Source organism: Gadus macrocephalus, chromosome 6 (genome assembly GCF_031168955.1).
Source record: "Gadus macrocephalus chromosome 6, ASM3116895v1".
NCBI lineage: Eukaryota > Metazoa > Chordata > Actinopteri > Gadiformes > Gadidae > Gadus > Gadus macrocephalus.
This window is the reverse complement of record NC_082387.1, coordinates 15,370,964-15,382,819: the sequence shown is the minus strand read 5'-3', so window position 1 is coordinate 15,382,819 and position 11,856 is coordinate 15,370,964. Positions and strand designations below refer to the sequence as shown.

General features: G+C 42.9%; 1 protein-coding gene across 4 annotated transcripts in view; it reads right to left on the bottom strand.

The window, feature by feature from the left end:
- The window catches only part of ikbkb (inhibitor of nuclear factor kappa B kinase subunit beta), a 15,662-nt gene extending 5,956 nt beyond the window's left edge, over positions 1–9,706 (bottom strand). Inside the window, exons 1-11 of one of the 4 annotated variants that reach the window (XM_060054402.1) lie at positions 9,610–9,706; positions 8,944–9,058; positions 6,694–6,788; positions 4,563–4,683; positions 4,082–4,151; positions 3,077–3,165; positions 2,359–2,448; positions 2,111–2,235; positions 1,465–1,572; positions 659–788; positions 47–241 (exon numbers count right to left, since the gene is read on the bottom strand). In XM_060054402.1, coding sequence (XP_059910385.1) covers positions 47–241; positions 659–788; positions 1,465–1,572; positions 2,111–2,235; positions 2,359–2,448; positions 3,077–3,165; positions 4,082–4,151; positions 4,563–4,683; positions 6,694–6,788; positions 8,944–9,048 — 1,128 coding nt within the window. In that variant the 5' untranslated portion in view covers positions 9,049–9,058; positions 9,610–9,706. Of the gene's footprint in view, positions 1–46; positions 242–658; positions 789–1,464; positions 1,573–2,110; positions 2,236–2,358; positions 2,449–3,076; positions 3,166–4,081; positions 4,152–4,562; positions 4,684–6,693; positions 6,789–8,943; positions 9,059–9,448 lie in introns of all 4 variants that reach the window. The other 3 variants (XM_060054403.1, XM_060054401.1, XM_060054399.1) reach the window with 3 other exon arrangements.
- Between the last annotated feature and the right edge of the window lie 2,150 nt (positions 9,707–11,856).

Genomic DNA, 11,856 nt, shown 5'->3' with positions numbered 1-11,856 from the left:
TTGCTTACAGCACAGATTGCTTGAGTCTGTAGCAGAAGTCGCTTACTGTGTAGTCCACGGCACACTGCAGGGCCTCTTTGCCAGACTCCAGTGCCACCCCGGTTTCTAGGAGCAGCTCCTGATTGGCTGGAGGGATGCCTGTGTCCTGCTCTATTCGCAGCTGTAGGTCAGTCACTGTCTCACCGGCCGTGACCGAGTAGGAGAATATCTTGCCGGAGACCATGTTGAGCACATGGACCAGCTGGAGGACACAGAGGGCGACAAAGACGCTGGTTGTGTATTCTGCTGCTGTGATAATTCCCTCTTTAGCTTGCAATACATACCGAAGACCTTATTCACCTAGCTGCCATATTGGTTGGTTGGGTGCAGAAATCTTCTAGAATCTTTGTGAATCATAACAACAACTCAGTGGATTATTATTCTGGTCTGCATTCCATCTCCCCACCCAGGTAGTTTCTAGAATGCATCTTGATTGAGTTTTCATGGTTCAGAAAGATTCTAGAAGATGTCCCCCGCCGTACTCAACAACATGGCCACCAGGTGCGTACGGCCTACTACAGAGACTAATAGCACGGCCTCGGACCCTCTATGATCCTCACATCTGTCTAATAACGGCAGCACTTCTTCTAGTTACAGAATCTTGGCGGTATGGAAGCACCTTGAGCTCCAGGATGGTCTCCAGCTGGGAGAAGCAGTTGCCCGATGTGGAGTTGGGGTCTTTGCCTCGCTCCTGTGGAGACCACTTCAGCATCAGCTGCAGCCACTTTTCCATCCTCTCCAACAACAGACTGTTCACAAACACTACGGTTCACTCAGGTTCATTCACTGGCCATGAAGTTGCATACAAGAACAGTATTGCGTATTTGTTTTTGTGTATGTTTGTGTATGTATTTATGTGTGTGATTTGTGCGTGCGTGTGTCAGTCTGTGTTTATCTGTGAGTGTGTATACATTTGTAAATGTGTGTTTGTGTTTCTGTGAGTGGTGAGCAAGTTTCTAACAATTAGTGTATGTGTGTGCTTCTGTGCGTGGGCTTGTGTGTGTGTGTGTGGTTAGTGTGTGTGTGTGTGTTTGTGCATTTATCAGTGTGTGTATGTGCTTCTGCTTGTGTGTATGTGTTTGTTTGTGTATGTGTGTGCTTTTGTGTTTGTGTGACTGTGGGTGTGTCTGTGCGTTTTAGTGTTCCGCTTGTGTGTATGTGTTTGTTTGTGTATGTGTGTGCTTCTGTGTGTATCTGTGTGTGCGTTTTTAAGTGTGTGTATGTTTTTCCGATTGTGTGTATGTGTACGTTTGGGTATGTATGTGCTTGTGTGTGTTTGTGTGTGTGAGTGTCTGTGTGTGTGTGCGTTAGTTAGTGTGTGAAGTTATTCCCGCTTTTGTGTATGTGTTTGTTTGGCTATGTGTGTGCTTGTGTTTCCGCTTGTGTGTATGTGTTTCGTTGTGCACATGCTTTTGTGTGTGTCACCTGTTTAGATTATTTGGCGGGGGCAGATGTTTAGAAAAGCGGACCTCGCCGCTCAGGTCCTCGTACACCACGATGTCGTGATCTTGTTTCAACCTCAGTTTGTTGTGCCTTAAAAAAAGAGAAGATTGACGAAAAAAAACCTTCAACCTTATTCTTGAGAATTTATCTTGAACAGCGCACATGACGCAATACATGAGACTTGGTAACACCCTTGGACGTCTCACCCACTGTCGAAACCTTAGTGCATTACATATCTGGTACGCTGACACTTACAACCCTCCTTGTCGGGTTATTTCAAGTTCAACTGTAGCTACAAACCAACAACAAACAACAAGTGGAATAGATGGATAGCAGCCCTCACGCTAGTCTCTGCCTGCGTCATAAGCTACAAACAGTACGACAGCACTGGCAACAATAGCAGCTGGCGATGAAAGTCATTGCTAGAAAAACATGCTTTTTTAGACACATCCAACGATGTTAGTTAGTTTTTCCTTCAGACGTGTAGATTTCTGTCAGAGTAGATTACACATTAGCTGACTTAACGGCGTCAACAGACAGGAACGTAAGCTACGCTGTAGTGTAGTGTACAGTCACAGTTTCTCTGTTTTGTTATAATCAGTTGGGCGGTTTCAGGGGTGAGTGGTACCAGAGAACAGGTTGCCAGGTTGGTAAGAAGGGGCGGAATCCTGTGATGCACTCAAACACCAACGTGCCAAAACTCCAGTAGTCCACCGTGACCGTGTACTTCTGTCTCTCAATCAGCTCTGGCGCCTGGAGGAGAGGTTAAGGAAAACATATTTGACTGTCATACATAAACACACGCACACCGGGAATGGCTGGAAATTGCAAAAAGGAGATTGCTCCATTCCCGTTAATTGCAGGGTCATAGCTTACCAGGTACTGCAGCGTTCCGACGAATGACGTACACAGGCTACTCTGGTCCAGCTCCTTGGCATAGCCCAGGTCTATGATTTTATGGATCAACTACACATAGGGAAGATAATGAAGAAAACAGAGTGTGTAAAAGGTTGGATTATCCAATAACAACAGAGATATATTCTTGTTATTGTGATGATCTGCCCTATATTTCTGCTTAACGATCATCTGACCGATCTACACCAATAACAAGATTAGAGCGCTGGATTTACTGTTCCCTATAAATAATCGTAGCGATTTTTTTTATGGTATATGTAAAAACGTTTTTCGAAATTGTGTTTGGTTTTCATTTAAGTTTAACACTTCAGGCAACATCTTTAATATGTCTGGCCTCAGTTATACAACATACTTCATGTTGTATAACTGAGGTTGCTCTTGTATATAAAATAGTAAACAGTGGAGGGAGAAACCCACAGAGGAAGGTCAACTCAAACAATCAGAACAATGGCTGGAAACGGCAGGGCCACGGAGATACAAAGAGCTTGGATGGCCCAAGAACATAACACTGTGAGATCCCGTGTTTGCGTAGAAAGGCATCGCAGTCAGAACGACATGAGAAATGGGCCTGGACAGACTGTAAAAGCCCACTAACTCCATGTGCACTTTGGGTAATTATTTTCATCAAATGTGAGGCGTGGTCCCCCCGGTCTGTGAATCATAACAGAGTTGAACTCACCCTCTTCTCCCCCTGCTGCAGCACAATGTTCTCGGGTTTCAGATCTCTGTGGATGATCCTCTTTTTGTGGAGGTACGTTAGGGCCGAGGCTTAGAGGGGTGAGGACAGGGAACGGGATCAAGAGGTTTGCTAATGTTTTGAATAAACGTATGTAGGACCCCAGATCTGTGGAAACATGCATAGCATTCTACACTGCCGTGGAGTGAATCACTAATATGTATACTAGTGACTAAGGGGCGGACTAAGTCATAAAGTCAGGCGTACCCAGAAGTCTCCCTTTGTGACCTCGAAAGCATTGTCGCCGCCTTTGTGCGTCAAGATGGTGAGAAGTAATTGTGTTAGTTTGGAGTGTTAAGTGAAGCGGAACTCATAACCTTCAAGCCCTTGAATGGGAGGATTGGGAGTGTGTTTGTGTGTGTGTGTGTGTGCGTGAGTGCGGATCAATTTGTATGTCTCCGCCCTGGTTGGTGGTACAGGATGTGCCCACCTATTACAGGAAAAATACATTGTGTGTGTGTGTGTGTGTGTGTGTGTGTGTGTGTGTGTGTGTGTGTGTGTGTGTGTGTGTGTGTGTGTGTGTGTGTGTGTGTGTGTGTGTGAAAGGGTCATTCTGTTAAGAACATATCAATGTTGTCAGACGGATGAAACACTGTAGGCTCATGCTTAAAGACGAGGGCATTGTGCAACTCAGACTTGAGCGTTGACGTAAGCTTCCTCCGAAGATTCGGGTGACTAACCCGAATCGGTTTTGGTTAAGGGACAATGATGACATCACGATACTGGTCACCTCTGTTGACCATATCCTTCATCCTACAGGAAACGAATCACTCTGTAGCCCAATTAATTACTCACTACTCTCTTGCTCTCTCTCACTCTCAATCCATATTGCTCTCTCTCTCTCCATTTCCCCCCATGCCCCCGCTCTCTCTTCTCTGTTACTCTCTGAGGCTTCTCTATCTCTTGTGTTGACAGATCTGGGTCTTTGATAACGTAGAGAGCACTTACAAATGTCCCGCAGCAGAATCAGGACTGATCCCTCCCTCATTCCACAGCAGTTGTCCAGGAGGTTGAGGTACTGTACACACACCAAAGGACGTGTTCACTTTATACCACAGTGAGTTATGGAGAGATCATGGTGTAGGAAAGGCAAGCTCTGATGTATATACACAGTGCAAAAACATCCTTTGTAACACTTAAGGTTTAAAGACTATGATGAGCTTTTAAGATCAGAATGTCTTAGTTTTAATTAAAATATATTGTGTGTTTAAAAGACAACCATGACCGCACAGGAAAGACACAGAAAATTCCTCCCACTCTTCCTTTTGTTTTTACACACATATCTTTTGCCGCACGCACACTCACTCACTCGCACACACACACACACACACACACACACACACACACACACACACACACAAACAATTGTATACACGCATACACATACACTAGTGTACACACACACACACACACACACACACACACACACCTTCCTCAGGTCGCCTCCCTGGCAGTACTCCATGGCCAGTAATGGCAGGTCGTTGGTGGCAACTAGTCTCTGCATCCCTTCTGGAACGTCCCTGGCCGCCACCACGTTGACATGGTCCAACCTGGGGGTAAAGGAGAGGTGGACTGTCACTGTCTGGCTGATCCAACACCTTCAGTATTCTAGCTTCCTCTCCTCGCTGGTTTTGATTAAGCGGCCTCTTTTGAAGAACCATTAACTCTTTTTTTGGGGTCTATAAAATGGGAGGAGGAAACTCAAAACAATAGAAACTAATTGTGACCAGCTGTCCCGGGTCACCCCGGTCAAACAAGTTACCCTGGGCCCCACGACGTGGAACAGCAACCCATGGCCATTGGGACAGGGCTAGGTTAGGATAGCATCACAGACAAACGTGTGATAGCCATCGGGACATTATTAGGAAGTATTGATGTGACCAATTCCCTCCCCCCAACCACCACCACCACAACCTCCACCACCACCAGCCCCATCGAGATCCACAGGACCAAGACCCCCACTACCTCCACCACCTCCAGCCTCACCGTGAGCCCCAGCACCACAACTCCAACCACCACCGCCAACCCCACCACAACGCCCACCACCACCACCACCACCACCAGCCCCACCAGCCCCACCATAGCCCCTATTTCTGTGCTGGGAAGAGGAAACTAGGAAGGGCAGGCTCTCTAGTCCAAACATGATACTCATGAACCTAATCGGAACAGAATAACATCTTACAAAAGGGATGTTTCTGTTGCAACACACAAAGGAGTTTAACATTACCTGATTTGGGAAATATCTGTTTTATTAAGTTTCAGCCATTCGTTAGCTGAGGTGATGACGTACTTTTGAAATAGGTGGAGGTTAACTAAACATATGCGCTATGCTCTGATATTTATCCTTCACAGAATTGCAAAAGGAGTGGATTTGAAGTGATGATCAATTTGCTGCAAAGGCCAAATTTGAGCAATACTAAGAAAATGGTACACATGAGAAAATGTGTGTGCATAAATAAATGTGTTTGAGAGTCTGTGCGTGTGCGCGCAGGCAGACATGATAGACATGTATGTTGGTGGAGATGTGGATGTCCATCTGGTAATGTGTATGTGTGATGCCTGCGCAGTACATACTATATGCCTCCCTCTGAGTGTGTGTGTGCGTGTGTGTGTGTGTGTGTGTGTGTGTGTGTGTGTGTGTGTGTGTGTGTGTGTGTGTGTGTGTGTGTGTGTGTGTGTGTGTGTGTGTGTGTGTGTGTGTGTGTGTGTGTGTGTGTTCTTAGTATGTGTAACGTGAGTGGGTTATTTTACTTGTACATACATCTTCGCTAAGTACTCATAATAATATAATTGCCTGCGGCTAGGTAGTGTGCTTTTCCACCAGCAGTGCGTGGGCCACCATAGGACTGTGGTTCTAACCATGTCTAGCTGAGAACAACACACTTGTAAACCGTGAGCTTGTATAAAGACTCTTTTAAATGTTAATGCTACAAATGCCAAAACACATACCGATTTGACCACACAAGAAAACCATCACCACGGCAGCGTACCACCAGGAACGCACCCATACTTAATCACAAGACATAACAGACAATGGTGCTGTGCCCCTCAAACCAGTGCAGTGCAAGATGAGTGGGTGGCAAAAATTACCACCAAAGTCTTAATATAACCCAGGGCCATTTGTGATGGCCGGAGATTTATTTTTACTACTGGAAGGTTTAAAATTAGGTTCTCTGTGTTTTGTCAGAAGAATCAAACGCATGGTTGGATTAACATATGTCAAAGTCATAAGTGCAGAGATTTTTTTATAGCATTTAGTTCAAGACACGACAAACAGCGCTTGCCTGGTGTGTCAGAGATGACGGTTTGGAAACATAAATTAAAACTAGAACCCAACTGTTGTGGCATGTGAACCGAGCACAAGACTATTCAAGTAAGTGACCCAAGTAAGGGTCATTCAAGTAAGCTTAAAGATTACTACAGTCGAACCTCAATCACAATTTCTCACATTTCCAAAGAATTGGGCCATGCCTAAATGTGTCATGAAAACATAATGTAAATGCTATGATAATGTGACATTAACTTTTAAGTCTCCCTGTTGTTGGAGGTTGAGAACTGACCTCTTCATGATCTGGATCTCCAGACACCATCTCTCCTTGTTTCTCTCGCTCAGTTCTTGTCGGCACTGTTTAATAGCAACCTGCTCCTCTGTGTCCTGTGAACACACAAACACACACACACACACACACACACACACACACACACACACACACACACACACACACACACACACACACACACACACACACACACACACACACACATGAATTGGATACATAGGTACACAAGCAATCAGAGCAAGGTGTAATCAGAACCCATTGGTGGATGTACAGAACCAACACACAACCAGTAATATTGATTAATGGTACATTTGGTGCTAAATTAGTGAGGTTTCCTGGAACACAATTCTTGTCCATTCTTTTAACTCAAAATGTGAAAGGATTACAGGCTTTGCAGACTATGTATTATGTGTTTAACCAAATACACTGACCAAAAGAAACTAAGACAGGATGAAATCATTTTAACCCCGGGCCACACAAGCATTATGGGTTCCCCTGAAAGGGGCGGTTGTAACGGCCCTTAGACGATATATAATTTAACTATTCCTTAAGATATTGCTAAATAACTGTCTCTGTGTTTGATTATTATTTATTTATTATTTAGTATTAAGTGTATAAATATACATTGCATACTTGTACATGCAATTACATAGATTTGAAAATATATGCAAGCAAGTAAGAAAATTGCTCTGTGTTATAATAACATAAATCCCTAAGCTCAAAGCTCAAAAACTTGTTTAAGGACCGCGGTCCTACCACCTTAATTCTGTAGGGTATGTCACATCTCAATATTCTGAGCAACCTCCTTCAAAAACTGCTGGAACTGGCGGTGATCCAGGCCACAAGCCTGTATCACTGCCATATAATGAACAGTTGAGCGTTGTCATTTTATCTTCTAGTTCCAGAACCATTTCACACAGGGCTTCTTGGTGTCAAATGCAATGATTTTGTATTTTATCAGAGGTGTGTGGCAGAACTTTTCTGCATTTTCGCCTTTTTTTTTTAAGATCTTCAAATTCATTTGAAGCCCCCGCGGGCCACATAAAATGAGGTATTCGGCCCGCGGGCCTTGTGTTTGACCCCTCTGGCGTAGAGCATTAAGAATAGATTTCCAGTGTATTGCAGATTTCCCGTATTGTTAACACCCCCTGTTGTTGCGGTTGCCCTGCGACTAAACTGGGAAGTAGACACTAGCCTGTGGTATTGTCATTAAACAGGGATGGCTAAAGTTAATATTAAAGTGGAAGTGAAGACACTGCATCACCAGGAGTTAGACTACCTGGGCATGACTGTTTCATTTCCTTCCCGGCAAGTCCTTTCCCATTGTGTACAATTTACTATTGTGTTTATTTCCAGCAGCAATTGACCGGGGGTAAAGCCTTCCTTCATGTACAGTAGTACACCGACAAGGAGAATAAATACAACACAAATCATCAACATTCTGCTCTTTTGTGTCACGTTTATATCTGTAATTCACTAAAAGTCCTGTTGCAAAACCAAGTCACAATGACTATCACACTTTAGTTGTATCTTATAATATCAAAACCACTAGCAGCAAATATTAAAGACATACATTTCAGAATTCACAAATTATTATTATTAATTACATATATATCAGTCAATACAAATCAAGATGGCCTTCATGGTGATTATACATATAGTGGAATTCAGCCTGTTTAATGTTGAATTACCTTAAAGTTTTCTTTCTACCTGGGATTTGTCCAAAATGGTCCTCTGAGTAATACAATTAATATAACTAAGCCGGATGGGCCCCTTCAAGGGCATATCATGTTTCCCCTAAAAGGCGTTCTGTGCAGCACTGCACAGCTCTCATCCATGTGACTGGCTGTGATGTCATACCAGAGGGACACTTAGTAGGCCTATAGCTACAATCCATTTAACCAGCCCAGGTAAGTTTCATCAGAGTTTCCTTTTCCCCTCCTGGTGAGTTGTAATATAATGTAACCACACCTCGGCTCACACCATATGCTAAGCAGAGATAAACGATAAAATGTCAACAATATTGATAACACTGAAGGCTATAATTTCGTATGCATCTTTCTATTGCACACTATTGTAACGAAACACACTCTGTTCCTCCAAATAACCCCAAACATCCTTGAATATTGTCTTAAATCCAGGACCAACATTCCATCCAACCTGTAGTGTTTCAAACCATTCAATCGTCCAACCATTCAATACACCAGTGAGTATTGATTATATCTTCCGCCGTAATCATTGATCATCTACCTTGTTCTGCCACCTGGTGACATTCCCAAAGCCCCCGGTGCCTAGTCGCTCCTTCAGCTCCCAGGACCCGCAGCTCTGGGGCTGCTGCAAGGGCGCCCGGTTCATGGTCTTTGGCCTAAAGGTAAACATTGATAGGCACACGTGTTTACTAGGGACACATCTGCATTAAGTGGGCCTACCTTTAATCCAAAATCATTGACGACATGCAAGTCCCGCAAATGTTGTATTGCATTAGTTATGTTATTATTGTTATTACACGTTTTATAACAATAGTCAGTCATTTCAAATTTCAAGAACAACGAGTGACAGTGGCCTTTGGTGAAACACATCGGGCTGCCTTCTGGCTTAATTCATACATGAAATCGATTTCCTTTTAGGTTACATGTATTCATATTTTTCTACAAAATACTTTCACTATTGTCAATATCGAGGTGCTTGTGCTTGGTTTCGATCTGCTGAACACTTGTGTACAACTCTACTGCGCTGAACGAAAGTTGAAGCCTACCTATTCCTACCTTGGAGGTCGTACGCACAGCCCAGGAAAGACAAAACCTAAGGGGAAACTCTCTATTTTGGTAACAACAATGATGATCGTGCCTTTAACATGTATAAAACGACGTAATGCTTAACTCACATGCGAAACAACAAATCTGAAAAACTCTTTACTTCCTGATAATAGCCTACTCATGTTTCCTGAAAACCTGCTCGGCAGTACCCGCCCCCAAGAAGGCAGAGTTCCTCCTTGATGAGCAGATAGGACGACACCGTGGGGCAGCAGCCTGTAATTGGAACCATTAAGCTCATGGGTTACTCGGAGACTGACAATGAGTTGAATGGATGAAGAAAGTGCCTTCGATTAAAATCCCATGTGCTATTCCAAGTCAATATCCCATTACTTCCTTTAATATACATGTAACTATCTCGGTGTTGTTACATATGTATCTAGGCTACATAACTACATTTAAATTGATATACTTAGGATGTATTTTGTCCACCCGTCGTCTTCTCCACGTGACAGTGTTTTGTAAACTAACAATGTAGGACTGTCTGTACCTGCATCTTTATTTATTTAAAGTTAGTTTTTCTTGGCTCGAACGTAGCCTACCGGAAACATTTCAGACGCTCCCTGGTCCTATCCATCCGACTCTCGTAGGGGCTACTTCATTTCCATTAACTGAAGTTAAAATTGAGCGGAAGTACGTAGGCGGGCGGAGCCAGTCTAGTTTACTGACGTTTTGTGACTAGCGCTCGCTCTGCGATCTCGTGCGAGGTAATGTTGAAGCGTCCAATCTGTGTAAATAAATAGGCCTAACTAGAAAGAGTTCTTAAGGACCTTAATTGGCTTATAGAAAACCCGCAAGATGGATCTGCCTGAAGTAAGGATGATCTGACATCAGGATCATCTCAGGTCATGACTAATAGTGATATTCATTATATTTGTCAGTTAGGCCTATATTTAAATGACATGACATAGCCCTTTTTTTTGTAGTTTATATAGGTAATAAACACATATAACACTGTTATATACTCAATGTAAGCAATGTATAAACTATGTTATGAATTATATTTCGTTTTTCGAAATAAAATGTTTGACAACCATTGCCTTCATTTAGGCTTTTATTTAATTTGTTGACATATGTATTGATGATAGACACATTAAGCCGTAGGCAGCCAAGAAGTTCTTTTGATGAGACGGCAGGAAATTGAGAAGATGTCCATATTGTCCATGATTTTTTTAGTTAATATAATTTGTGTTTGAAATTGTAAATAATTATACTTGAAGAAAATACTTTTGTTTTGAGAATTTTAAGTAGGCACATTTATATGCCTACGTTAACAAGTACTATACTCAATATGTTAGGGTTAGTAACAGGCTTCACTTATTAATCCCATCTTGAATGGTGATAATAAAAAATGAAATACAAAAAAGCAAGAGAATATATATCCTATCATTTTTATTATGAAATATATACTATTTGAGTGGCTTTTCAATAGGACAGCATGTAGAAGGATCCTGAGACTGTTTGTGTGTGTGTGTGTGTGTGTGTGTGTGTGTGTGTGCGTGTGTGTGTGTGTGTGTGTGTGTGTGTGTGTGTGTGTGTGTGTGTGTGTGTGTGTGTGTGTGTGTGTGTGTGTGTGTGTGTGTGTGTGTGTGTGCGTGTGTGTGTGATATCCCCCTCCTCATCACTTATAACACAGACACATTGGGGCTGCCAGGCGCCAGAGAAACGGCAACCACCCTTTTTGTCTGAAACTGTTATTCTGTTATAAAACACTAAAACACTAAATATGTATTAGCCAACACAAATAGCACAATTGTTGTCCCTATAAAACAAGGAACAGTCTCTGAGATGTTGGGAAGGGTTATTAGGGGACCCTTAAAGACTTCTGGTGCCAGCTGGTTTACCACACAAGTTTATGAAATACACTACAATTTGATTTGAGTTTAACAGATGGAGAGACAGGTAGAAAGACAGGTGGGCAGGCAGACAGACAGACGGACAGGACTCCAGGCAGACAGGCAAACAGACAGGCAGACAGACACAGACAGACGGATGGATTGGGATGGATAGACATACAGTCATACAGACAGACCGACAGACAGGCACACACAATCGCACGCACACACACACACACACACACACACACACACACACACACACACACACACACACACACACACACACACACACACACACACACACACACACACACCAACAGACAGACAAACAACATTGATAAAATATGGATCAAATAGATCAAACGAAAAGATAAAATAGATCAGATAAAATCGATTATAGATACAATTCAATAGATACGTTTCAAAACTACACACAATATAACAAATAGATACAATAGATTAGATACAATAGATCCATTCGATAACAGACAGGCAGGCTGTGGTACCGCCCG